The sequence below is a fragment of the Salvelinus alpinus genome, chromosome 17 (genome assembly GCF_045679555.1).
Source record: "Salvelinus alpinus chromosome 17, SLU_Salpinus.1, whole genome shotgun sequence".
Lineage (NCBI taxonomy): Eukaryota > Metazoa > Chordata > Actinopteri > Salmoniformes > Salmonidae > Salvelinus > Salvelinus alpinus.
The window spans coordinates 27897110-27925098 of record NC_092102.1 but is presented as its reverse complement, the minus strand read 5'-3'; the positions used below and the strand labels follow the sequence as shown (position 1 = coordinate 27925098).

The following is a 27989-nucleotide window of genomic DNA, read 5'->3' as shown; positions in this document are numbered from 1 at the left end:
CAATTCCTCATAATAACAAAGTGAAAACAAGTTTTTAGAAATTTTAGCACTCTATTAGTGCACACAGAGTGAGTCCATGCAACTTATTATGTGACTTGTTAAGCACATTTTTTACTCTTGAACTTATTTAGGCTTGCCATAACAAATAAGAAAGGGGTAGAATACTTACTGACTCAATTCATTTGTAAACATTTAAGAAAATATAATATCACTTTGACATTATGGGTTATTGTGTGTAGGCCAATGACACAAAATAACAATTTAATCAATTTTAAATTCAGGCTGTAACACAACAAAATGTGTAAAAGGTCAAGGGGTGTGAATTCTTTCTGAATACATTGTAGTTAATTGAATTGGCCATATGTATGAAATCTTAGAGGAACTCCAGCCTTCCTGATTTTTGCTACAGTTCTTATGGAAATTCTGAAATATGGGGCTGGTTTGTGAGAAGTAGTCATATTGGGGCCGATTCAGACTGAAAATTATGCCTTTCCTATGCACAACTTTCCTACGCACTTCTCAGTATTTGGTGTTCAGACTTATTCAGTCGTGTAACGCTCTCTGTAAGTGTTGCTACCTTGCGCGCTCTGAATACATTTAATTAATCCGATGAAAACCCTCCCACTTGCTGGACAACAGATTTTCTCATGGAGTTTTCATTCAATAGGGTTTTCCGTACATTTGTCTTAAGCCATCCCTTTCAATACAGTGTACCTTTCAGTTATTTTGTGAATGTTGTGAAAAGTAAAAGACACAGAACATGCAGATCACAGTAAAGACATTTCTCGATAAATACTGACAACCATTCATATTTATTGAAAATAAATCATAGACAATAGTGCCATGTCATACACAAAATGTGCTTACCTTTTTGTAACAATTTCTTCAAGACACTCAGCCTTGTCCTTCCTAAACATTAATTCAGCAGGATTCTGAAATCCTCTTGCTTCCCAATATTTGACCTTATTCAATAGTTTTACCTAAGCACATGCTGCATTGCATGACTGACTATCTGGACAGACTGCCCAGCAAACCAAAATTGGTTCTGTGAACATTCCCAAAACATTAATTAGTTTGCCCTGAAAGTTCTAATGACACTTAAACTATCCAGTTGTGCTCATGATTATATATTTTTATAAAACATTCCCCTGATGATGCAAGAACATTTTGTTATTAAACTACCTGGAAACCTAATTAGAACCTAAGGAGAATGTTTTTTGGTGGTTGCTACAGATGTTGTGCACAACATTTTAGTGAATGTTAGGAGAACATTCCAAGGATATTTCATCAAAGAAAATGTAATTTTTGGGGGGGGATGTTTTCATCCTAATGTTATATAAAACCCGAACTAGAAATGAATGGGAATGTTAGCTAATGTCCTGGGAATGTTCCCGGTGTGCTATGTGTACTGTATTTGTCAAATAAGACACAGCTGAATGCCATCATTCAGTTTTTATGGAACTTGCTTCTTCATTTTTGCCTTATTGCTTTGTTGGATTTTAAGTATACATAGAAACTATTGCAGACTACCTGGGTCGTTCCACTAATTTGCAGCCTTTTGAGAAGTGTAACTTTGTCCAAAAAAACATTCAATTTTTGTCATAAAGAGCACGTTCAACTTCATAAGAAACACATTTTCCCATCTCAAGAGGTTTTTAAAGACTATAGTAAGTGCCAAATAAAGTAACAGGGTTGACGATTTCATCTTAAATCAGCCATAAATCCCCTCGTGACAGGGGGAATGGAAGCTTGTTGTGTGCAACAGGAAGTGGTAATTGAATGTCTGTCTATCTATGGGTAACAGGGTTGGCTTGTTATGCTCGATCCGCTCAGTTTTCCATCACAAAATGGCCAAAAAGAGTAGAACCACCTCACCTGCTTTTACACTATGATTTGACTATTAGATGTACAATGTTTCTTTTGATTTTCTTTTTTTTTAAAGGAATAGTTTCACCATATTTAAACGAGAGTTCTGTTCACGTAACAGGGATGACATTAAAATAAGGGAAAGATGTATGAATCACTAATCACATTAAATAAGTAATAGTCTTCAGACATGACTTTGTCAAAGCAACAAAATAACTAGGGCTTTACAATGATGGTGAAAAGTTGGAGAAATGTTGAGGTTAAGTGAGTTAAAGTCTTCCTAGAAGTGCATAAAGTCTTAATTCATATAATTTCGTTTTTATTTATTGAATTCTCCATGTGGTCTATATTAAAGGGCACTCCATGTTGTCTATATTAAAAAGCACTTCGTGTAATATAACATGCTTTTAAAATTCAATATTGGTGCATAATTTGAACTTAAAATATCAAAGGGATGCAAAAGGCACTCTTTTCGTGGGAACAACCCACCTATTTCAATAGCACCAGCATAAGAAATGTCACAAATGAAGAAAATATGATAATTAAATTGTTCAAATTATTTTGGGTTCACTTCCCAGTTGTTTTGATCTCTTGATGTGTTTAGAAATGTGTGATTTAATTGTTCAGAATATTGTGGTGAAGATGGATACCGAATTGAAACCATACTGTCCAGCATATTTAAAAGCCAAACTTGCAATAACTTGAAGACACTGATTCTGCAGAATGATTCTTATAGAGATACAGAAAGGAATGACTGCTCCTGCACCTTAAAGACTGCTGTGAACAGAGTCATTGAACACTGGTCATTATAATAATGTTTAAATACTGTTTTTGTCACGCCCTGGCCTTAGTTATCTTTGTTTTTCTTTATTATTTTAGTTAGGTCAGGGTGTGACATGGGGGATGTTTGTGTGTTTTTGTCTCGTCTAGGGTGTTTGTATTGTCTAGGGGGTGTTTGTAGAGTTCATGGGGTTGTGTTCAGTGTAGGTGTTTATGTAAGTCTATGGTTGCCTAGATTGGTTCTCAATTAGAGACAGCTGTCTATCGTTGTCTCTGATTGGGAGCCATTTTTAGGCAGCCATAGTCATTAGGTAGGTTGTGGGTAATTGTCTATGTGTAAAGTTGCCAGTGTCTGCACTTATTTGTTTTGTATAGCTTCACGTTTTGTTAGTTTGTAAAAGTGTTTGTTTCGTCTTCATTAAAAAGGAAGATGTATTGTTATTACGCTGCGCCTTGGTCCTCCTCTCTTTCTCCTAACGACGATCGTGACAGTTTTACTCACTTTATATGTACATGTATGTACAATTTATATGTATATACTGTATTCTAGTCATGGCTCATCATATATAGCTACTGCTGTACACACTTTTTCTATTCATATACTGTCTTTAAACACATTTACATACATATACAGTACCAGTCAAAAGTTCGGGCACACCTACTCATTCCAGGGTTTTTCTTTATTTTTACTATTTTCTACATTGTAATAGTGAAGATATAAAAACTATGAAATAACACATATGGAATCATGTAGTAACCAAAAAAGTGTTAAACAAATCAAAATATATTTTAGATTTTAGATTCTTCAAAGTAGCCACCCTTTGCCTTGATGACAGCTTTGCACACTCGTGGCATTCTCTTAACCAGCTTCATGAGGTAGTCAACTGGAATGCATTTCAATTAACAGGTGTGCCTTGTTAAAAGTTAATTTGTGGAATTTCTTTCCTTCTTAATGCTTTTGAGCCCATCAGTTGTGTTGTGACAAGGTAGGGGTGGTATACAGAAGAAAGCCCTATTTGGTAAAAGACCAAGTCCATATTATAGCAAGAACAGCTCAAATAAGCAAGGAGAAATTACAGTCTATCATTATTTAAGACATGAAGGTCAGTCAATGCGGAACATTTCAAGAACTTTGAAAGTTTCTTCAAGTGCAGTCGCAAAAACCATCAAGCACTCTGATGAAACTGGCTCTCATGAGGACCACCACAGGAAAGGAAGACCCAGAGTTACCTCTGCTGCAGAGGATAAGTTCATTAGAGTTACCAGCCTCAGAAATTGCAACCCAAATAAATGCTTCACAGAGTTCAAGTAACAGACACATCTCAAAATCAACTGTTCAGATGAGACTATGAGAATCAGGGCTTCATGGTCGAATTGCTGCAAAGAAACCACTACTAAAGGACACCAATAAGAAGAAGAGACTAAGTTGGGCCAAGAAACACAAGCAATGGACATTAGACAGGGGGAAATATGTAATTTGGTCTGTTGAGTCCAAATTTTAGATTTTGGGTTCAAACGGCTGTGTCTTTATGAGACGCGGAGTGGTTCCCACCGTGAAGCATGGAGGAGGAGGTGTGATGGTGTGGGTGCATTGCTGGTGACACTGTCAGTGATTTATTTAGAATTCAAGGCACACTTAACCAGCATGGCTACCACAACATTCTGCAGCGATACGCCATCCCACCTGGTTTGCGCTTAGTGGGACTATCATCTGTTTTTCAACAGGACAATGACCCAACACACCTCCAGGCTGTGTAAGGGCTATTTGACCAAGAAGGAGAGTGATGGAATGGAGCATCAGATTACCTGGCCTCCACAATCACCCGACGTCAACCCAATTGAGATGATTTGGGATGAGTTGGACCGCAGAGTGAAGGAAAAGCAGCCAACAAGTGCTCAGCATATGTGGGAACTCCTTCAAGACTGTTGGAAAAACTTTCCAGGTGAAGCTGGTTGAGATTATGCCAAGAGTGTGCAAAGCTGTCATCAAGACTACTTTGAAGATTCTAAAATCTAAAATATATTTTGATTTGTTTAACACTTTTTTGGTTACTACATGATTCCATATGTGTTATTTCATAGTTTTGATGTCTTCACTATTGTTCTACAATGTAGTAAATCGTTTTTTTAAAATTGAATGAGTAGGTGTGTCCAAACTTTTGACTGGCACTGTATATTTATTTATATTCCGGACTCTGACATTACTCATTCTCATATTGTTCGTTTTGATATGTTTAGCCTTTTTTAAATAGTTGAAACAGATTTTTCCTGCAATTTACAACCATAATATTTATGCTTAATTCTGTGTGGGGGAAAATGTGTATGTTTTTCTGCATATCTAAGCATACCTCTTGAGCTGTTTTTTTAAGAAATGAAATATGCTTCTCTCCATATCTGCTAAATCTGGGTAAAAGATGGAAAGGAATGTGAGTCTTATTCAGTACAATGAGTTATTGCTTGCTTTTTTAAAGGTCTACCAACCTTGCCAGCAGGCATACCAGTTAAGCTATTTAGACAAGCTAGCTAATCTAACTAGCTAGTTATAAGTGTAGGACATGGGGAACCTATATGGGCTAGCTAAAGCCAATAAAATTGCTAAGTGGCTGGTAGTATTACAAAAAAGCAACAACAACAACAATAAAACCATTTTTAAACAGGACAAATCTGAGGGCACACACCTCTGGTTATTGTACTGCTAGATATTGCTGCATAGTTGGAGCTAGAAGCTTAAGCATTTCACTGCACCTGTGATAACATCTGCAAAACTGTGTACGTGAACAATAAACTTTGATTTGATAACTGGAAAAGGTGAGTAAATACATTACTTGGCATCAAGCAACATGGTAAAATTTAAATAGTTAGACCATGCTGAAAAGTGATTGATTTATCATTAGTGGCTCATTTCGTTTTTAAATGGTCTGCAGCTACTGAGAAATACTGTACACTACCAGTCAATTACCTCAAGAAATTTAGCTGAAATTACGTTCAATAAACAAATCTACGGATAGTGAAGTAGGTTTCGGAAGTGACATAAAAGTAAATCCATTTTAGAATAACATTTTCTTCTCTTCTCCTTAAAGCTGGTTGATTAAACCACTGTTGATATTTGATCAAGAAACAACAGTGGGGTGAATTGTTTGGCAGTTGGGTAGCGAGGGAAGCTTGACAGTTCAAGAGATCCAGTCTCTTTGTATAGAGAAAATTAACCCCTCCCATCTTCTTCTATCTCTGTCACTTTTGTTTTACACCAGATGCTCTTCATTCGAGGTACTAGCTTAATGGCTTTTGACGCACGCAGCAAGTAGTGGTTTAGGGGTTTCCATGGGCAACACCCTCATCAGCACCTCTGACACTGCCTGGGTGACATCTCTGACTAGAACTTCTTCCACAAAGAAAGTGACATCACTGGGTTCCTCAAAGACTAGCCTCCATGGAAGAGTAGCATGTCCTTTTGATGTGAATTGGTGGGTAAACGGTCTTGATGATGAAGACTCATGATGATGTGGGTCCAGCCTTTTGACCGTGTTTGATCTTCCTCACAATCCAGACGTGATCAAGAAGTGGCACGGCGACAGGGCATGCTGCTGTGGCGTTTGGACCCCTACGTCAACGGATGTGCTCTAATGGCTACCTCCAGCTCGTTTCTCTCCGGTCGTCCAATCGATGATGATGAACGTCAGACTCATTGACATGAAGATGAAGCCCATGGCTGTAAAACAGGCAGCCTGAAACCAGCCAGAGAAAGAGTTGTTGGAATTCACCTTACAGTCATGAATGTAAAAAAAATAATATCTTGACACAAACCGGGGTTTCGGAAGTTCTTTCCAGAACCCATTGTGATACCACCCAAACACTCCGAAAACCTGAGGATTGTGTAGAGAGTTTTAATAAATATGTCTAGACAATGGCAGGAAAATGAATGTCATGTGAAAACCTACCGTGATCTTTGGTCTTGACTTCATTGGTTCTTGTTCGGTGGGAACAATGCGGAGGTAGAATAATCCTGGGAGGATGAAGATCAGACTAGGTGCAGTGGTGGCCCCTGGACAGCCAAATGAGACAATGAGTTAGTCCTCTGGTCAGTACTCTTGTATGAGACATATGTAATGTAATTCCATGTAATGTAAACTGTCCTTCCTGTAGTGTTAAGGGTGATGATGAGACATGGCATGTCAGGTTGATTGGTGAGTATGTAGAGAAAAAGCATCTGAGGCTGGATGGCAAGAACTGTTGTAGCCTATACTCATGAGCATATGAGTGCTTTTTTTTCGGAGTCTCACCAATGATGCCAAAGATGTCTCGGATATTGGGCACAAGGATTACAAGAACGTTGACCACGAAGAGGAGACACAGGGCAATGGTGATGTGGCGTGCCCAGTGGAATGATTTCTCTGGGAACAGGAGCTGGAGAATGGCTCTGCGAATCTGGAGAGAAAGAGGACTCAGGGGAGTATCTACAGTGAAACTTGCAACATGGCTGTCGAGTGTCAGTTATAAGGTATGTTTAAAGTCAATCAACCTAAACTAAAGACCCAATTGATGAAATTACATTCCATACACTTTCCTACCAATACCAACTCTGGGTTAAACAGAGATTATAGGATGTACTGTACAAGCCAGCATCAGTTATTCTAAGCATAATAACGGATGTAGCTTAACATTCAGTAGCTTAACATTTAGAGAGAAATTGATATATACAGTATCTAGGCTATGTTGGTTTTGAAATGCAAACAATATTTGAAATGAAAACCATTGGAAGCGTCCTTAGAAATACAGTAATAATAGCAGGGGTTCCCAAACTTTTTGCGGCCGGGGACCTCTTTTGTGATAGCAAATTCATCAGGGACCCCCTTAAAATCAGAACATAACTCCGACTTTAGAGTGCGATAAAAATAGCATTCCGGGCTAACCAAGCCTCGGACCCTGGGAAATAACATTTTAAAGGCACCCCTCTTCGCATCGGAGAGAAAACTGAGGAGTTTTCAAGGTAATTTCCTGCAATTCTACACATTTTCCCATGGGGCAGAGAGACAATTTTGCAGGTTTAAAGCTTAAACTACAGTGCATTTATGTTTAAAATGACAATTTTACGAAATACAAGAAACTTGAGTTGAAAACTGGACCATTGATGGAGTACTGTGGATCCCTGTGAGCCTCCCAGGCCCAACTGTGCATCTAAGGGTAGCCTATATTGTAGATTAATAATATTGCAGTGTATTGTATTGTATTGTATTGCCCTCTAAACTTGTTTCACAGACCCATTAGCCAAATTTGTTTCATCTGTTGTTGCTAGCAATATTTATTTAGAATAAAAAGAGATCTTGGCACAGAACCCCCTGTAGTACCTCCACGGACCCCCAGGGTGGTTCCCAGTTCAGGAACCACTGAATTAGAGTACGTAATTAGAGCTAATGAGAGGAGGCTCTTACAGGAAAGAGGACCACAGGGACAGTAAGGGTGACTGCCACCAGCACGGCCACACGCACACACAGGATCAGGGTGTCCAGAGGGTCCACTTTGCTGTAGGTGTGCAGGAGCTCAGATTCCGTGTTCACTACATAAATATATATATGCACACACACACAAATTGAGTATCTTTTGATATTCTGAAATCAACATTTCTTTCTGTAGCGTGAATACGACTAAAGCCGTCTTGAAGCCCTGATCTTACCGTAGAAGGTGAGGTAACCAAAGATGGCAGTGAGGAGGTACATGACAAACATGCCCATGATGGACACATTAGCAATACCCTGCATGCGCCTCTTCGTTGCGCTTTGGTGGAAAGAAAGCAGTTTTTTTGTCTATTAATGAGGTAGAGGGATTACACTACTAATGTTACATTTATTATATTAAAAATGTCCCTTGATTTAATCAAAAGCCAACAGGTGTAGGTACATGTGTACAGTTGAAGTCGGAAGTTTACATACACCTTAGCCAAATAAACTGAGTTTAAATGTTTCACAATTCTTGACATTTAATCCTAGTAAAAATACCCTGTCTTTGGTCAGTTAGGATCACCACTTTATTATAAGAATGTGAAATGTCAGAATAATAGTAGTGAGAAGGATTTATTTCAGCTTTTATTTCTTTCATCACATTCCCAGTGGGTCAGAAGTTTACATACACTCAATTAGTATTTGGTAGCGTTGCCTTTAAATTGTTTAACTTGGGTCAAATGTCTTGGGTAGCCTTCCACAAGCTTCCCACAATAAGTTGAATGAAATTTGGCCCATTCCTCCTGACAGAGCTGGTGTAACTGAGTCAGGTTTGTAGGCCTCCTTGCTTGCACACGCTTTTTCAGTTCTGCCCACAAATGTTCTATGGGATTGAGGTCAGGGCTTTGTGATGGCCACTCTAATACCTTAACTTTGTTGTCCTTAAGCAATTGTGCCACAACTTTGGAAGTATGCTTGGGGTCATTGTCTATTTGGAAGACCAATTTGCGACCAAGCTTTAACTTCCTGACTGATGTCTTGAGATGTTGCTTCAATATATCCACATAATTTTCTTTTCTCATAAGTCCATCTATGTTGTGAAGTGCACCAGTCCCTCCTGCAGCAAAGCACCCCCACAACATGATGCTTCCACCCCCGTGCTTCACGGTTGGGATGGTGTTCTTCAGCTTGCAAGCCTCACCCTTTTTCCTCCAAACATAATGATGGTCATTATGGCCAAACAGTTCTATTTTTTTTTCATCAGACCAGAGGACATTTCTCCAAAAAGTACGATCTTTGTCCCCATGTGCAGCTGCAAACCGTTGTCTGGCTTTTTTATGCCGGTTTTGGAGCAGTGGCTTCTTCCTTGCTGAGCGGCCTTTCAGGTTATGTCGATATAGGACGTGTTTTACTGTGGATATAGATACTTTTGTACCGGTTTCCTCCAGCATCTTCACAAAGTCCTTTGCTGTTGTTCTGGGATTGATCTGCACTTTTCACACCAAAATACGTTCATCTCTAGGAGACAGAATGCATCTCCTTCCTGAGCGGTATGACAGCTGCGTGGTCCCATGGTGTTTATACTTGCATACTATTTTTTGTACAGATGAATGTTGTACCTTCAGGCATTTGGAAATTGCTCCCAAGGATGAACCAGACTTGTGGAGGTCTACCATTTTTCTTCTGAGGTCTTGGCTGATTTCTTTTGATTTTCCCATGATGTCAAGCAAAGAGGCACTGAGTTTGAAGGTAGGCCTTGAAATACATCCACAGGTACAATTCTCAATTGATGTCAATTAGCCTATCAGAAGCTTCTAAAGCCATGACATCATTTTCTGGAATTTTCCAAGCTGTTTAAAGGCACAGTCAACTTAGTGTATGTAAACGTCTGACCCACTGGAATTGTGATACAGTGAATTATAAGTGAAATAATCTGTCTGTAAACAATTGTTGGAAAAATTACTTGTGTCATGCACAAAGTAGATGTCCTAACCGACTTGCCAAAACTATAGTTTGTTAACAACTATAGTTTGTCAACCACTCCACTTTGTGGAGTGGTTGAAAAACGAGTTTTAATGACTCCAACCTAAGTGCATGTAATCTTCCGACTTCAACTGTATGTGTTGTAGTGCAATTTAGTATCGGTAAAGAAGGATAAAGGTTGTCATATCAACATGGTGATGTGTGAAGGGAACAAATTGGGTGTTCATATTGTTTTATGAACTTACTTTTTGAGTTCAGTGTAAATGGGAAGCACCTCAGGGTGACAAACAAAGGCGAACGCCAAGATGGGGATGGTATACGCCGTCTGGAAACCATATAAAGGATAAGTTAAATTAGCAGCATCGCACAAGGAGTGCTTGAGTAAACTCACAAGACCCTGTGGACATTTGTGCCACGCTGGTTCTGCTCTGCTTCAATACACATGGACAACCAGTTGCACTGGCTGTAACATGATATGTGCATGGATGCACAAAGTCATTAGCATATTGAATGACATGTGCTCCAACTGCAAATAGCTCCTAACCTTATGTGGTTGTATTGTAGCAGAGTAAGAACCTAAGAGCAGAGGTGATGTGGAATAAACACTAAAACATATATTTTAACCTCCTGGTTTATGGTGAACATTTTGCCTTCACACTGTCCCTCCTCTTCCATGGTGGTGTTGATAATTGTTGTGTGATTGCTGCCATTTGGCACCAGGGGGCAGGGGATGTTGAACTTCTTGTATATGACCTTGAGAGAGAGAGAAAGAGAGAGAGAAGCGAGAGGTAGAGAGGAGAGAGAGAGTGGTGAGATGTCAGCAGAAATATATCAATCCTCTATAGCTGACAACCATGATCACATTTTTTATTTATTTTTTATAACCTTTATTTAACAAGGCAAGTCAGTTAAGAACAAATTCTTATTTACAATGTGCGCCGCCCTATGGGACTCCCAATCACGGCCGTTTGTGATACAGCCTGGAATCGAACCAGGGTCTGTAGTGACGCCTCCAGCACTGAGATGCAGTGCCTTAGATCGCTGCGCCACTCGGGAGCCCTAGACATATCTCTAGTTAACTTGTGAATTCCTGTCCAAAGCCTCATTCATCCTTCTGCTTTTGCTAATTGATCAAGGTCAACGATAGAATTTGTCACATTAACAATGTACCTTTCTGCAGTAAGGCATTTTAAACAACAACATGCACAGTAGTGTAATCTAGGATTGTGCTCAAGTATTCAAGCAACATTGAACAGTTTCAAACATTTTAACTATAGTTTTAACATATTACAATATTAAAATAATAATTTGGCCAAATGTGGTTAATTTATGATGTTGCCCCCCTTTTTTCTTTGTATGTCAACATAATCAGACAATAACCTATTTCAGAAAGTTAACGTATCCATGTTCTTAGCTAATTTCACCATTGTACAACAAGGCCTGGCTGGCAGTGAGTATACGAAACAGGAGCTAACATGAAATGTCATGTGAGGTAGAGTGGCACAAGATATAAATATCTCCTCATAAATTGTCGAGGGCACATTAGTACCACAGTCTTTAGTCATGACTCATGCCCTAAACTGTTAACACATTTAACACATTAACAATGGTAAAGAATCACTAAAAACAGAGCATGGACAATGGAAGTCCAATCATCAGGAGGTGAAAAGCATATGCCGCATCAGAATATAATATTGAAATGTATGATTGCTTGTATAATATATATATATTGTCATATAATACAGTATAGACATCCATCATCAGATGTCATCAGAAAGTCACTCACCGAGGAAAGGAAAAAGACCATGCAGGTGAGGGAGAAGCCACTGGTGTAACCCAAATACCCTGCAAGATGCAACCAAGGATTGTTACTACAACAAAAACAACAACAAGCATCCCACATCCCAGCTGACAATGTTTGGTTTCCAGGACACGTCTGCTCCTGGCCTAAAATAGATCCTTAACAGAGCAGAGTCTATAGTCATCCAAATGTTTTGTTTTATGAATAAATAGGCGCTGACTGAAAGATTGACAGCCAGTGAGGTCATTAGCAGCCATGAGGAAAAGTCAAAGGTCATTATGAGGTCAGTCACATACCCAGTTGTCTCATCAGGGCAAGTGGGAGGATGACGCACACACTGACGATGATGATGAGGTAATTCCCATTCAGGAACCAATCTCTAATTTAAAACATTAACAAAAAACAAAAACGTAGTCAGACACAAAAGTTAATTACTTCTAGGTTCATTATGGCATGCAATGTAGACTATACTAGGAAACATACTGTTTAGGGGCAATTGATGCAATGTTAGGTAAAAATGGCGTGTGGTTCAAGTGGGATGGCTAATACAGTTTAGGGACCTGGGGGTAAGCACTGGAGACCTGGAAGTAGGCGTAGGGATCGTAAGGTGCGGCATATTTTGCTGGGTCCATGTATAATGCATTAGCCAATCCTGGGTTTTAGCACCAAATATTGGGAGGGTTGACTAGTTTGGGATGGCAGTGAAGAGGAATGAGGATGGTACAATGGACAGATAATAAAGATTAGATGGGGGTGAAAGTCCAGTCCTAACTATAGGAGTTTAGCTCTGATTGGTTCCAGAGAGGGATCAATCAGGAAAGAGTAATCTGGGTTTATGGGGATTTTAACAGCTAGCTTGTTGCATGTTACACCCCCTAATTTTTTTATTTAATTTCATTTATTTAACTAGGCAAGTCAGTTAAGAACAAATTCTTATTTACAATGACGGCCTACACCGGCCAAACCCGGACGACGCTGGGCCAAATGTGCGCCGCCCTATGGGACTCCCAATCACGGCCGGTTGTGATACAGCCTGGAATCAAACCAGGGTGTCTGTAGTGACGCCTCCAGCACTGAGATGCAGTGCCTTAGACCGCTGCGCCTCTCAGGAGCAGTGTTTTCGTGGACAAGTAACGTTGTCAAGAAAAACTCCTGGCCTTAATTAAACATACATCAGTAAGTGTGCCGAAGACAATAGTCCTCATGTTAGTTTGCTACACTGAAAGTTGTGGCAAGGTGCTGCTCCACTTACCCAGTGTTTGATGACAAGCCCAGGAAGGCTTGAATGACCAGAGGTAACTCATACTTCACAATGAAGAGGTAACTGGACATTGCTGGAGGGGATTAAACATATTTCAGAGTTGTTAACTTCTATTATCATAAGAAAACAGACACACCCTGCCCATTTTTACCTGTATTTTAGTTTGCCTAAAAATGCTTAGCAATATCACACAAACATTGGAGGAAAACTTTCTGTCATGAACCACTAAAACCTTTATGAGCCATGAAATCCATGAGTGCAGTGAAGCCATGAGTGCATTTATATTTGCCCATGTGGTTCTCTTCAAAACAGATACTATGTGTTAGTGCTAGTGGGTGAATATATTACTGTATTAGAGGGGCAAAATGTTTTTTCACTTTTATGGACAGAGGGTCCTATTCAATCAAACTCAATGACCCAATTCCTCCTCCTAGGTACTTACCACCAATGTTGTGAAAGGTTATAATGACACCCGCTGCTATTTTTCCTGGGTGTCCAAAAGCCCGGAAGCCCAGCTGTTCATACGCACGAATACCTGAACAGACAAACAAGATATTAGTCTGTTAAAGAGTAGACATGGGACAGGATCTATATGCCATGACATTAGAAGACACTTTTATCTAAAGCAACAGTGAGTGCATACAGTTTTGTATATGTGACACCAGCGAACCAACAACTACAGACAGCTTGGTTCATATGGTGGATCCCTACTTTAGGTTTGTCTATAAAAAAAAGCTGGGCATTTCTGTCAGGCATTTGTGGAGGGGTAAAATCACAAGTTTTTCAATGGTCCAAATGCAGAGGGAAAGTTTGTTGACAGAAAAGTCAGTTCACTTTTCTCATCTTGTTATGATAAACTTTGTGATTCAGCTTTCAATTTGTCTTTGATTCCTAAGGGTGATCCTAAGTAACACATACTCACCCACAACTCCAGCACTCTTAAGCAGGAGGTGAACCGAGTAGCTGGACAGACAGGCGATACATGTCAATAGGATTCTGCAGAGCACAAACAACTGACTTAGAGATTTTGGAAAGGTAAACAACATAATTTATTTCATGTGGATTCAGCCAATGTTAAAATAATGAATCCCATGGTCAGCCCACTGCTTCACAGATGCATCAAACAAACACAGTAAACTCTACAAGAATAGACTGCCCTCCTGTGACAGCAAATTGATTGGCACAATGGACAAATTATTTATTCATAAACATTTAAACAATTCTTGACTTCTGACTGAACCTGACGTGAATGTGAGCAACCCAAAGTGCAAAGCATGCTGGGGAGCCATATCTGTGGTGTGCTCACACCTAAGCTATGATTCATCAGCCGACTCTTTGCTATATTTAACTCCTGAAATCTGATTTAGGAGTCCCATGTGTCTCAAATCTCACCATAAAAATGACATATGGACACACCAACGCACACCACTCTTCGCCACTGTTCTTTTAACCATTTGAGGATCGTAAATGTTAAACATTAGATTGACTACTTTTTCATATAATTTTTGTCAGGATTCCACTGTAGTGTTTTGGTAACATTGATGCTATGTGTTGTGCAGTAACAGTGTGTATCAAACCATATCGGGAGGATCTGTGACCTTTTGACAACAACAAAAAATATGAGACAAATAATCCTTCCCCCCCAAATTTTGTCCTGCCAAGAGCTGTGTAATATTTAACTTGGTGGGGGTGTGTGTACTAATTTGTCTGTTGTCACATCAAGGAATCACATAGGGACATAATGTGTTGCTGTACTTACATAAAGAGAACAATGCCTGTGTTTGACATGGCGTACGACAGTCCTAGAATTCCACTCCCCATTATGGCGTTACTGAGGTTAAAGACGGACATTCCGAAAGAGGTTTTCCCCTCAAACTGCCAAGGACACAAAGACACGAATGTACGTTGTTATAACTCCTCATGATGACATTTCATGACATGACATCTCAGCATAAAAAGGATGACTGCCAGCTCCAAAGCTGTTGCCATAGCTCTTCATACTCACATCTGTAAACTGGGGCTTCTTGGTCCCATCACTCTTATGTGGTAACATCTCCTCTTCCTCTTCCGCCTGCAGGATACTATGAAGTCAATCAAACCAAGGAAATATAGAAACTATAAGGTTAAACAACACTCAATTTCATTAATGTCCAACTTCAGCCAAGCAAAGTATCATTATAATCCACTGGGTGCTTGAAAATGCTGTCCTTGAAAGAGTACTGTATCCATTTAAATGTTTAAAATGCATCTGAGGTATACTAGTGTTTACAAAAAGCATGTTTTCACTGGTATTTTTCCAGGTTTTCAACACAAATATGATACATTTTCTGCAAAACCATAATGACAGTGGATTTCATTTAACTTGTTCATCTGCTCAAAATAGCCGAACAAACATAACAATACATTTCTGTGCAACAAAAAAAAAACTGGGCAAAAACTAGTTGTTTCCACGTTATTTCAATAAAATAAATCAATGTGATGATGTTGAATCAACGTGGAAAGTGTTGTCTTTTTTTCTCCCAACTTTTAACCTAAATCCAATGTCATGGTGAAATGTTTTTTTGCTTTCATGTTGAATTTGCATTAGTTGACAACCATCACAAGACCATGTCAATCTAGACTGTAGACATTTCATCTACACAAACAGTGACAAATATAGGGTGGTAATAGTCTTGTCTGTCAGAAAACAAACACAAATATCCTTGGAATTTGTGGAATCTTGGTGGCCTTTTTGAAATCAAAATACTATCATGCACACAACTGGCAGAATGATATTATCATGCATGCCAGGTAGCAATATATGCAGTCAAAGAGGACACATACCCATTTTCCAAAGGGACGAAGCCATGGTGGTGACCATTTGATAGCTTTTGGAGTTCCATATTGTTTTTTGCTGATACAAAGAGAGCTGGGTGTGACTGATGGTTCTTCACTGACTGGAGGAAAACATTGAAGGATTCACAAGGAGGCTAAAGTTCCAATCTGAAAAAGGAGAAAAAGATGTACCTTAGATAAATGAACAACTTGTCTTTTGGATGCCATTCCAGATGATAGACAGAAAAATGTAAACAGTCAGGTTTGACATACGTTGAAAACGGTTTGGGGAATTTGCACGTTGCAAAGTGAAGCCTAGACTCTAGGGTAACTGTGGGAGTTGTCAAGTTGTCTGTCACTATGGGACCACATGTCTGCTTCCCACCAGAGGAATCCATAGCACCACTCTCTCCCTGCATGTGTCATTTCATTTGACGGCTCAGGTTGCATTGCCAGTAATGAGACTCCTGACTACTTTGGAATTCCTTCCAATAGAATTCCTTCCAATATAAGTCCTGTCAATAGCATTTGAATGAGGACAACCATACTGTAAACAGGTGAAATCAAATCACCTTGCTCAATGTTTCTGACACAACAGGATTTGGAAAAGTGGGCTGTTACCATTACTCTTTCAGTAAGGCTTGGTTTACTTGGCAGATCTACCTTGAAGTCCTTCTGCATACAACTCATAATTGATTTAACACTTTCCTCCATTACAAAATGAAGTACAGATTGTTAGGGCCAGTTCTTTTTATGTTTCAATCAACTCACGTTTCCCAGAAAAGGGATGTAAATCTGATATAAACGAAACCTGGAAGCACTGTGTTGCCATCACAGACTTTGTTGTGAACACAAACTTTGTTGTACACTGTTATTTATCAATTTTTTATTTATCCAGGTGAGTGCCATTGAGGTAGGAATCTCTATTTAAGGGATCCCTGGTATTGGTTTAGGATTTCACTCTTGTTCATCTACACTGCAGTGTTACTAAAGTGTAAGATACCTACCATCCCTATGCCAACTGGTGTGCCAGCTGGGATTTGACATCATTACAGACGAAACTGTCAAACAAGAAATGTCACAATTTGCTGAACAAATAGAGTCATATGAGGCTGCTTACATAACGCCTTCTGATACATTGACACAAGAATTACAGTGCCTTCAGAAAGTATTCACAGCCCTTGACTTTATCCACATTTTGTTGTGTTACAGCTAACATTTCAAATGGCTTAAATGTAGATGTTGTGTCACTCATCTATACACCCCATAATGTCAACGTGGAATTATGTTTTTTTTATAATTTTTTTTACAAATTAATAAAAAATGAAAAGCTGAAATGTCTTGAGTCAATAAGTATTCAACCCGTTTGTTATGGCAACCTAAATAACTTCAGGAGTAAAAATGTGCTTAACAAGTCAAATAATAAGTTGCATGGACTAACTCTGTGTGCAATAATTGTGTTTACCATTATTTTTGACTGACTACCTCATCTCTTTACCCCACACATACAATTATCTGTAAGGTCACTCAGTTGAGCAGTAAATTTCAAGCACAGATTCAACAGCAAAGACCAGCGAGGTTTTCCAATGCCTCGCAAAGAAGAACAACTATTGGTAGATGCGTAAAAAAAAGCAGACATTGAATATCCCTTTGAGCATGGTGAAGTTATAAATTACACTTTGGATGGTGTATCAATACACCCAGTCACTACAAAGACACAGGCGTCCTTCCTAACTCGGTTGTCAGAGAGTGTCACGATCGTCGTCCTCCTCCTCATCTGAGGAGGAGTAGTAAGAAGGATCAGAGGACCAAAATGCAGCGTGATGATTATCCATTTTAATTAGAAAACAAAGAACAAAACAATAAACGGACAAACGAACGAAAACGCAACAGTCCCGTATGGTGACATACAAAAAGAAACAGAAACAGGAACAATCACCCACAACCCACAATACAAAACAGGCTACCTAAATATGGTTCCCAATCAGAGACAACGACTAACACCTGCCTCTGATTGAGAACCATATCAGGCCAAACACATAGAAATAGACAAACTAGACATACAACATAGAATGCCCACTCAGATCACACCCTGACCAAACAAAACATAGAAACATACAAATCAAACTATGGTCAGGGCGTGACAGAGAGGAAAGAAACAGCTCAGGGATTTCACCATGAGGCCATTGGTGATTTTAAACCAGTTACAGAGTTAAATAGCTGTAATAAGAAAAAACTGAGGATGGATCAAAACATTGCAGTTACTCCACAATACTAACCTAAATGACAGAGTGAAAATAAGGAAGCCGGCACAGAATATACAGTGGGGAGAAAAAGTATTTGATACACTGCCGATTTTGCAGGTTTTCCTACTTACAAAGCATGTAGAGGTGTCACGTTCCTGACCTGTTTTCTGTTAGTTTTTGTATGTGTTAGTTGGTCAGGACGTGAGTTTGGGTGGGCAGTCTATGTTTTGTGTTTCTATGTTGGTTAATGGGTACCTGATATGGTTCTCAATTAGAGGCAGGTGGTTTTCATCTCCTCTGATTGAGAATCATATTAAGGTAGGTGTTTTCACATTGGGTGTTGTGGGTGGTTGTTTCCTGTGTCTGTTGCACCATACGGGACTGTATCGTTCGTTTTGTAGTCAGTACTTGTTCGTTCTTCGTTTCATGTAAGTTCGTAGTCCAGGTCTGTCTACTTCGTTTGTTGTTTTGTAAATTCTTAAGTGTTGTTTCGTGTTCGTCTATCATTTAAATAAATTCATTATGTCAAATTACTACGCTGCAAATTGGTCCTCCGATCATTCTCGCCTCTCCTCGTCCGAGGAGGAGGAATATGACGACTATCGTTACAAGAGGTCTGTAATTTTTATCATAGGTACACTTCAACTGTGAGAGACGGAATCTAAAACAAAAATCCAGAAAATCACACTATGATTTTTATGTAATGAATTTTCATTTTATTGCATGACATAAGTATTTGATACATCAGAAAAGCAGAACTTAATATTTGGTACAGAAACCTTTGTTTGCAATTACAGAGATCATACGTTTCCTGTAGTTCTTGACCAGGTTTGCACACACTGCAGCAGGGATTTTGGCCCACTCCTCCATACAGACCTTCTCCAGATCCTTCAGGTTTCGGGGCTGTCGCTGGGCAATACGGACTTTCAGCTCCCTCCAAAGATTTTCTATGGGGTTCAGGTCTGGAGACTGGCTAGGCCACTCCAGGACCTTGAGATGCTTCTTACGGAGCCACTCCTTAGTTGCCCTGGCTGTGTGTTTTTCGTGTCGTTGTCATGCTGGAAGACCCAGCCACAACCCATCTTCAATGCTCTTACTGAGAGAAGGAGGTTGTTGGCCAAGATCTCGCGATACATGGCCCCATCCATCCTCCCCTCAATACGGTGCAGTCGTCCTGTCCCCTTTGCAGAAAAGCATCCCCAAAGAATGATGTTTCCACCTCCATGCTTCACGGTTGGGATGGTGTTCTTGGGGTTGTACTCATCCTTCTTCCTCCAAACACGGCAAGTGGAGTTTAGACCAAAAAGCTCTATTTTTGTCTCATCAGACCACATGACCTTCTCCCATTCCTCCTCTGGATCATCCAGATGGTCATTGGCAAACTTCAGACGGGCCTGGACATGCGCTGGCTTGAGCAGGGGGACCTTGCGTGCGCTGCAGGATTTTAATCCATGACGGCGTAGTGTGTTACTAATGGTTTTCTTTGAGACTGTGGTCCCAGCTCTCTTCAGGTCATTGACCAGGTCCTGCCGTGTAGTTCTGGGCTGATCCCTCACCTTCCTCATGATCATTGATGCCCCACGAGGTGAGATCTTGCATGGAGCCCCAGACCGAGGGTGATTGACCGTCATCTTGTACTTCTTCCATTTTCTAATAATTGCGCCAACAGTTGTTGCCTTCTCACCAAGCTGCTTGCCTATTGTCCTGTAGCCCATCCCAGCCTTGTGCAGGTCTACAATTTAACCCTGATGTCCTTACACAGCTCTCTGGTCTTGGCCATTGTGGAGAGGTTGGAGTCTGTTTGATTGAGTGTGTGGACAGGTGTCTTTTATACAGGTAACGAGTTCAAACAGGTGCAGTTAATACAGGTAATGAGTGGAGAACAGGAGGGCTCCTTAAAGAAAAACAAACAGGTCTGTGAGAGCCGGAATTCTTACTGGTTGGTAGGTGATCAAATACTTATGTCATGCAATAAAATGCAAATTAATTACTTAAAAATCATACAATGTGATTTTCAGGATTTTCACAGTTGAAGTGTACCTATGATAAAAATTACAGACCTCTACATGCTTTGTAAGTAGGAAAACCTGCAAAATCGGCAGTGTATCAAATACTTGTTCTCCCCACTGTATATATCCAAAACATGCATCCTGTTTGCAATAAGGAACTAAAGTAATACTGCTAAAAATGTGACAAAGAAATTTACTTTTTGTCTGAATACAAAGCATTATGTTTGGGGAAAATCCAACACAACACATCACTGAGTACCACTCTTCATATTTTCAAGCATGGTGCATCATGTTATGGGCATGCTTGTCATCGACAAGGAATAGGGAGTTTTTTTGGACAAAAAGAAAAACAATAGAGCTAAGCACAGGCAAAGTCCTAGAGGAAAACCTGGTTCAGTCTGCTTTCCAGCAAACACTGAAAGTCAATTACACCTTTGAGCAGGACATTAACCTAAAATGCAATGCCAAATATACATGAGTGGCCTAATTACAGTTTTGATTTAAATCAGCCTGAAAATCTATGGCAGGACTTGAAAATGACTGTCTAGCAATGATCAACAACCAACTTGATAGAGCTTGAAGAATTCTTTAAAAAATGATGGGCAAATATTAAACCATCCAAATTTGCAACGCTCTAAGAGACTTACCCAGAAAGACTCACAGCTGGAATCGCTGTCAAAAGGGGATTCTAACATGTATTGACTCAGGGGGTTGAATACTTATCTAATCAAAATATATTTGTGTTTTATTTTCCATTAATAAAAAATATATATATATACTTTTGTGTGGATCGTTGACAATTTTTTGTCAATTGAATCCATTTTAATCCCTAATTGTAACACAACAAAATGTGGAAAATCTCAAAGGGGTGTGAATACTTTCCGAAGGCACTGTGTACAACAGGATAAGGCATGTGGCCCTTTATCAAGCCTTGTCAGTTGTGTTTGCCCACTGACAAGGCAATGCTGTATTTTGTTATCTTATAGCTAGGCTACTTTTGTTCTCAGTGTGCTGTATTACAGACAATAGTCTTTTCATTCAAAAACATGGTCTGACTAGCCAAAGAAAATATCCAAGTATATCTGAACTTTCAACGTGTAGGCCTATGCTTAACTCATGACTAATGTTCTTTGTTACCCCCACACAACATTTTTGTCTATTTTATTATGGCATGAAAGTACAACCAACATCCAGTATCTTGGATAAAAGCAGCCATATATCATAGTTACTGCTTTTGAAAGTAAGCTTTTCTGTTTGACCTTTACCATAGAAAACATTACTGCTTCTTGCAACTTTAAGAAACTGTGTTGCACTGCTGAACCCAATGACCCTCTAGAGGAAAGATGTGTTTTCTAGTACAAGTGATATGGGATGTTGGAATTCACATTTAAATGCACGCCAGAAGTTTTTCTTAAACCCTGGGATGGATACGTGGCTCATTGGGTCCAAAGATGCAGTTTGGAGTAAATCCAGGTTTTTACCACCATTTGCTAGAGACATCAGCCTTGTAACCTATCATGTCAAACGTGAGTTTGATAAGGTTCGACCACTCTGACATCACATGACACATCATGTGCTTTTCAAACTTGACTCAGGTAGCGGGTTCCCTAACACGTATTCAACTTTTTCTGAGAGACACATGATGATTGGATATGATTGGATGATTTGTCAGAATGTGACTTCTGATGACCCATACTCAGGTCACACTTTATTTGGATAGTCCGGATAGTCCATCTGTAGATGCTCTACAGATGGTCATACTATCAACAAACTATCTGTTGATAAGCAACTGTTGATAAGAAACCTGTTAAGGTTACGGTTAGGGTTAGGATTAGAATAAGAATTAGGGTAAGGGTTAAGGTTAGAGTTACGGCTAGGGTTAGGATAAGAGTTAAGGTTAGGGATAGGGATAAGGTTTAGTAGATAGTTAGTTGAAATGTTACTGATAGTCTGTAGAGCATCTACAAATGGACTATCCAAATAAAGGGTTACCCTTTGATATGGGCAAATTGTACTCCAATTATGTCCTATGGGGCAACTCTAGTTTCTATATCAATAATACCCAACAAGTTTCATCATCAGCCAAACGTAAAGTGATAAATGTTACCTATATAACATATACAACAATGTAATCCAGCACATGTCATACTACACACAAAATAAAATACTTGCCACAGATTTGTGATTGGTTTGGTTATGCAGTTTGTAATATAAATATCATGTAGCAGCTCAGTTTGAAGGCCAGTGAGATTTGTGGGAGCCTGCGTCTCATGTGTTCTATCGACAGCGATGCCAAACCATAATTCAGGAAACAATGTCTTGCGAGGAAATGTGTGAGAAAAGAACATCAAAGTCTTTATATAACTATTACTGTGCTATTACATTTAGATAACGATTAAGAAAAAAGTTGAATATATTTGCAGAGCCTAAACCTTGATGGAAAGGACACCAACATTTAGAAAAGCCATGTGTGAAATCACACCAGTTCAATGGAAAAAAGAACTCACAAACATACATTTTATGTCTGCCGCAGAATGTCACCCTTATTTTCTAAAGGTCCAATGCATCTGTTTTTATCTAAATGTTAAATCATTTCTGGGTAACAATTAAGCACCTTATTAATGTAATTGTTTTTAATCAAAATTGTCAAAAAATTAACAAAAATAGCTTCTTCGCAAAGAGCAATTTCTCAAGAAAGCATTTTGCTAGGACTGTCTGGGAGTGGGGAGGAGTAAACTGAAAACTGGCTGTTATTGGCAGAGAGGTTTGGAACTCTCTTTCTTATTGGCCAAAACTACATGCCACAAAAACAGGCTGAGATTTCAGACTTCAAAACAGCTCGGATTTCAAACAGCTCTTACACTAAAGAGCATTATCATAATTTCACAATTTCACAGTATTATTCCAACCTCATAGTGTGGAAATATATATAAAACACAGGAAAATCTAGTTTTTGACTGCACTTGGTCTTTAATGAATCTACTAAACCCCCCAACACATTTTTCATTCTGAACTGATAGACATTAGACCAGAAGAGGTCATGTACTTTAGACTAGCTGTCGCCATTGGCGTCGGCTAATGGGGAGCCTAATAAATCAAAAAATCCTTACACACACCTCCCCTGAGAGAACTGGTTATGCTAATGCAGATAATGTAGCTCTTAATCTATACCATGCAGATTTTTATGAACAACTTACCCCTTTTAAAAACAGTTCATTTTTCAGTGTACTAAGATCCGATTCAGGTAACAATCTATCCACACTCTCTAGTGAGTCAGTCAGTCAGTCCGTCTATATATTATTTACTTAACTTAACCTTCTCAGCACCCAGTTGAAGCCCTTCGGAAAGAGTCAGTGTAGCAAGAGATAAAGAGAACGATAGAGAAGAGGAGATAAAGGGAGAGTGGGAGTTTTCAGTTACAGTTTACTTAGTAATACCACTCCACTATTTATTTTCCATAAATCTTTAATGCTCAAAATATTTAAAGTCTGTGTATGTGTGCGTGGGGGGGGGGGGGGGGTAGGTGTCAGCAGTTCCACACCCATTCCACTAACATTCCTTTCTCTGTCTCTCTTTCTTTTCACATTTCTACATTGCTACGTTACATGTGTGATTTTTCTCCTCGCTAAGTCGCTCCCTCTTCGGCTAAAATCTTTATTCTAATGCATGAAGAGCCCCTGGCAAGAAGGGTCGGGCAGGCACATTCTTGCATTGCGTCTTGGGAATCAAACTCCAGAATGTCTTTCTACTGTGTTCTCACTTTACACCAACACAAAATGTTTCTAAAAAAAATCAACACCCAACCATCACCACTACTACAAACAAACACACACATAAATGCACTGGTGACCCATGCACACACACACACGCACGCAAACACTAAACATATTATCTACATTGCAATGCTCTTTCGTTGAAATGTAGTCTTTTTCTGATGTTTATGTTGGATGTTTTAGGAAGTTGAGTGCTTTTCCAGCCACAGTGGTCGGCAACCAATACAGCCAGGAAATCCTCTCTCAGTGAAGAAGGATGATCTCAGGTTAAAAAGGTCTAAAATTAAAGAGGTATTTCTGATAAAATGTCTGTTTTAATATTTAGCTAAAAAGCTAAACAAGCTAGGTTTCTTATATGATGGATCAGACAACACATAGCTTAATCTGTAATGGGAAGAAAAAGTAAATAGTGGGAGTTCCATCAACCAATCCTGCATAGTTATGTCCGAGAAAGCCTGTTGAATCGTGCATTCGGCCCACGGAAGAACCACAAATATGTACCACCATGTGACGGTAGTTTGAAATGGTGGATAGACATTGCAACTTCCCTGTATTACTGAAGCTACTATTCAACTATTTATATGTTTCCAATGCTTAGTTGCTGAGTGAGAGAAACAAATGTGCCTGAAGAAAAAAAGGGAAAGTATATGGCACAGCAGAGCACAGCATATAAAACACTCTCTGACCTCATCTTTTCTGTGCAATAGAGGGGTGTATACATTACATATTATGCAATAACCTTCCATTTTTGTCTTGCTTTTTATTGGCTGATTAAGAGGTTGCTATGCAGATTATGTAAATACAATTTGAGGAAGAGCTATAAATTATGTTCTCTAATGGTAGGATCAACTGATTCTTGCATTTATTAGACAAAGTGAAAAAAGGGGTTTCTTGCTCAAACAACTGAAGTAGCCAGCTAACCCGCTTGCTTATAGTTGCACTAGGGTTGGTAGCAGAAGCAAAAGCAACCATTTTGGAATGTTTGTGTTAGCTAATCAGCTCCTTTGTTGTTCAACGTGACGTGCCATTCCATAATGGCTACCGTTGCTACTGCTAGCTAGCATGAGGATGAAAACGGCAGTTTACTTCAAAACGTTCAATCTTCTCGTTGTAACAGTTGGAATAATGGGACAAAACCAGAGTACAACACATTTGTCATCCCTTGATTGAAGTACGTTTTCCGAGCCATACCTCGCACCGGGCTCCGTGGTGTCTTATTATAAACAGGAATGCTGTCAGACCCCAGTGCAGCTGTAAGAAAGTGGGTTGGATCCGCTGGCTAACAACTGAAGTAGAAGGCACTCCATTGGACACTAGTGTCCAGTAGACACTCAATTATAAAAATAGAGTTTATTACAGATCCATAGTTAAAAACAAACTGTGACATTTCAGTCCGAGACTTTTGCATTTACAGACAAAGAATGAGTTTAGGATCCATGAGTGGTGGGTTTGATTCACATTAAAAAACAGTCAGACCAGAAGAATATGAATCAATCATTACACTTAACTATAAAACATGCTGTTCTGAGCAATTCCCTAAATACATTGTCAGTCACACAAGGAGACAGTGGCCACTGAATTTGTTTGTCAGTTGGTGCAGTTACTCCTGTGAGCTCACTACTTATCACGCTGTGTCTGTCTTTGACCTTTCTTAATTGACTTATTCAGACCAGTGTTCCAACAATTCATATATATATATATATATATCCACATACATGATCACTGATCAGGAAAAAATGTAATCATAAAACTGAGTTATTCAAATAATGTTGTGGAAATCAAATCAAGTAGTACTACTGACAATGACAAGTTCCGCAATGCTACCTCACAATGCTACCTCACTGACAATGACAAATTCCACAATGCTATCTCACTGACAATGACAAATTCCACAATGCTACCTCACAATGCTACCTCACAACAATCCCTTCCAATGTCCACCAGTGGAATTTCAATGGTATTTTACCCTTCATGTCAAGTTCCTGCTATGACCCCCACGTGGCATGGCAATACGTAGAGCAGAATAAAGGAATGTTCTATTACCTTCAAATGCAGAGAACGTAGAGTTTCAAAGACAGAGAGTTGGTGAAGTGTGTCCTGAGTAGAGATGTTTTCTTGGCCAAGGTGTTGTTTTGCCCAATTGTAATTGGCCTGAGTTTATATCCAAGAAGAAAGAGCAGAGTGTCTGCTAAGAGTAAGGGAGAGGGTTAGGGGGCGAGCACATATAGAGGAAAAGGCCACTAAAAGGGAGGGTTGTTCAAAATGATGGTCTCAAGTTTCTTATGATGTCACACATGCTCATTACTTTGCTGCTGTCAAAAGCAGGCGATCAGTGGCCTTTTCTCGCAACAATTGCTCCATTGGGAATCTATCACATTTGGAGGAGGCACACTCAGATACACTAGACCCATTGACTTGTTGTCCTATCAACAGACTTCATTCTTACATGCCCCCCTTTTCCAAAAAACTGGCAACATTGGAAATAAATATGGTGAGGTGATCAACCTCTGGTTGCTTAAGAGTCCGGCCCAGTGGTATGAGTTACATCATGCCCCCTTATGAAATACAGTGGAAAGGAAAGGTAAACCCCAAGGCTACATGAAGCTAAACTCAGAACTGCTGAAAGCAGTCAAACGTTTTAAATTCAATAGAGTCGTTAATTAAGACAAAGCTGCATCCAAACACCAGATGGCAGAAAAGGAAAGTACTCCCATGGTTGTAATTCTGATTCTAATGAATCAGGGATAGTGACTTTTGTAAATGTGTTTGTAACTACAAATCTCTGCATTAAAAAATGTATATAAAGTTTAGGACCCATAACATCTGAGATTTGCTGAAGAAAAAAAATACACTGCTTATAACTGTTTAGGGGTGATGAGGGTGCTGCAGCATGCTCTGAACAATCAGAAGAAATAATATGTATAAATCATTTGTGGTCACACCCAATGATGTGTATAAATCTTGGATGACTGACAGAGTGCACAATCTTGGCACACCTTTATTGTAAAAAAAGATTTTGGAAGCTATAGAAATACATTTATTAATGTCTACATTAGATTTTTGACACATGTATTATATTACACTCACCTTAATCCATACTTTTAAATTATATTATGTGAGCTAAACATAAAAAATATATATAATATAATATAATATATATATACACTGCTCAAAAAAATAAAGGGAACACTTAAACAACACAATGTAACTCCAAGTCAATCACACTTCTGTGAAATCAAACTGTCCACTTAGGAAGCAACACTGATTGACAATAAATTTCACATGCTGTTGTGCAAATGGAATAGACAACAGGTGGAAATTATAGGCAATTAGCAAGACATCCCCAATAAAGGAGTGGTTCTGCAGGTGGTGACCACAGACCACTTCTCAGTTCCTATGCTTCCTGGCTGATGTTTCGGTCACTTTTGAATGCTGGCGGTGCTTTCACTCTAGTGGTAGCATGAGACGGAGTCTACAACCCACACAAGTGGTTCAGGTAGTGCAGCTCATCCAGGATGGCACATCAATGCGAGCTGTGGCAAGAAGGTTTGCTGTGTCTGTCAGCGTAGTGTCCAGAGCATGGAGGCGCTACCAGGAGACAGGCCAGTACATCAGGAGACGTGGAGACGTTGAGCTTACAGCCCAACACCGTGCAGGACGTTTGGCATTTGCCAGAGAACACCAAGATTGGCAAATTCGCCACTGGCGCCCTGTGCTCTTCACAGATGAAAGCAGGTTCACACTGAGCACATGTGACAGACGTGACAGAGTCTGGAGACGCCGTGGAGAACGTTCTGCTGCTTGCAACATCCTCCAGCATGACCGGTTTGGCGGTGGGTCAGTCATGGTGTGGGGTGGCATTTCTTTGGGGGGCCGCACAGCCCTCCATGTGCTCGCCAGAGGTAGCCTGACTGCCATTAGGTACCGAGATGAGATCCTCAGACCCCTTGTGAGACCATATGCTGGTGCGGTTGGCCCTGGGTTCCTCCTAATGCAAGACAATGCTAGACCTCATGTGGCT

At 39.6% G+C, this 27989-nt stretch overlaps 1 protein-coding gene across 2 annotated transcripts; it reads right to left on the bottom strand.

Moving 5' to 3' along the window:
* Positions 1 to 793: 793 nt before the first annotated feature.
* On the bottom strand, positions 794 to 26202 carry LOC139542684 (sodium-coupled neutral amino acid transporter 3-like). Of its 2 annotated transcripts, none has more exons than XM_071348429.1 (16): positions 26012 to 26202; positions 15950 to 16108; positions 15132 to 15207; positions 14886 to 15001; positions 14049 to 14122; positions 13569 to 13661; positions 13118 to 13199; positions 12162 to 12244; positions 11851 to 11909; positions 10689 to 10817; positions 10310 to 10389; positions 8318 to 8418; positions 8076 to 8200; positions 6927 to 7071; positions 6585 to 6688; positions 794 to 6371 (listed from the first exon to the last, which is right to left on the bottom strand). In XM_071348429.1, the coding sequence occupies exons 2-16, from the start codon at positions 16006 to 16008 to the stop codon at positions 6267 to 6269; spliced, it is 1431 nt and encodes a 476-aa protein (XP_071204530.1). In that variant the 5' UTR covers positions 16009 to 16108; positions 26012 to 26202; the 3' UTR covers positions 794 to 6266. The 2 variants fall into 2 exon arrangements, with proteins under 2 accessions (XP_071204530.1, XP_071204531.1); XM_071348430.1 differs by lacking the exon at positions 26012 to 26202 and adding an exon at positions 23393 to 23516.
* Positions 26203 to 27989: the final 1787 nt, after the last annotated feature.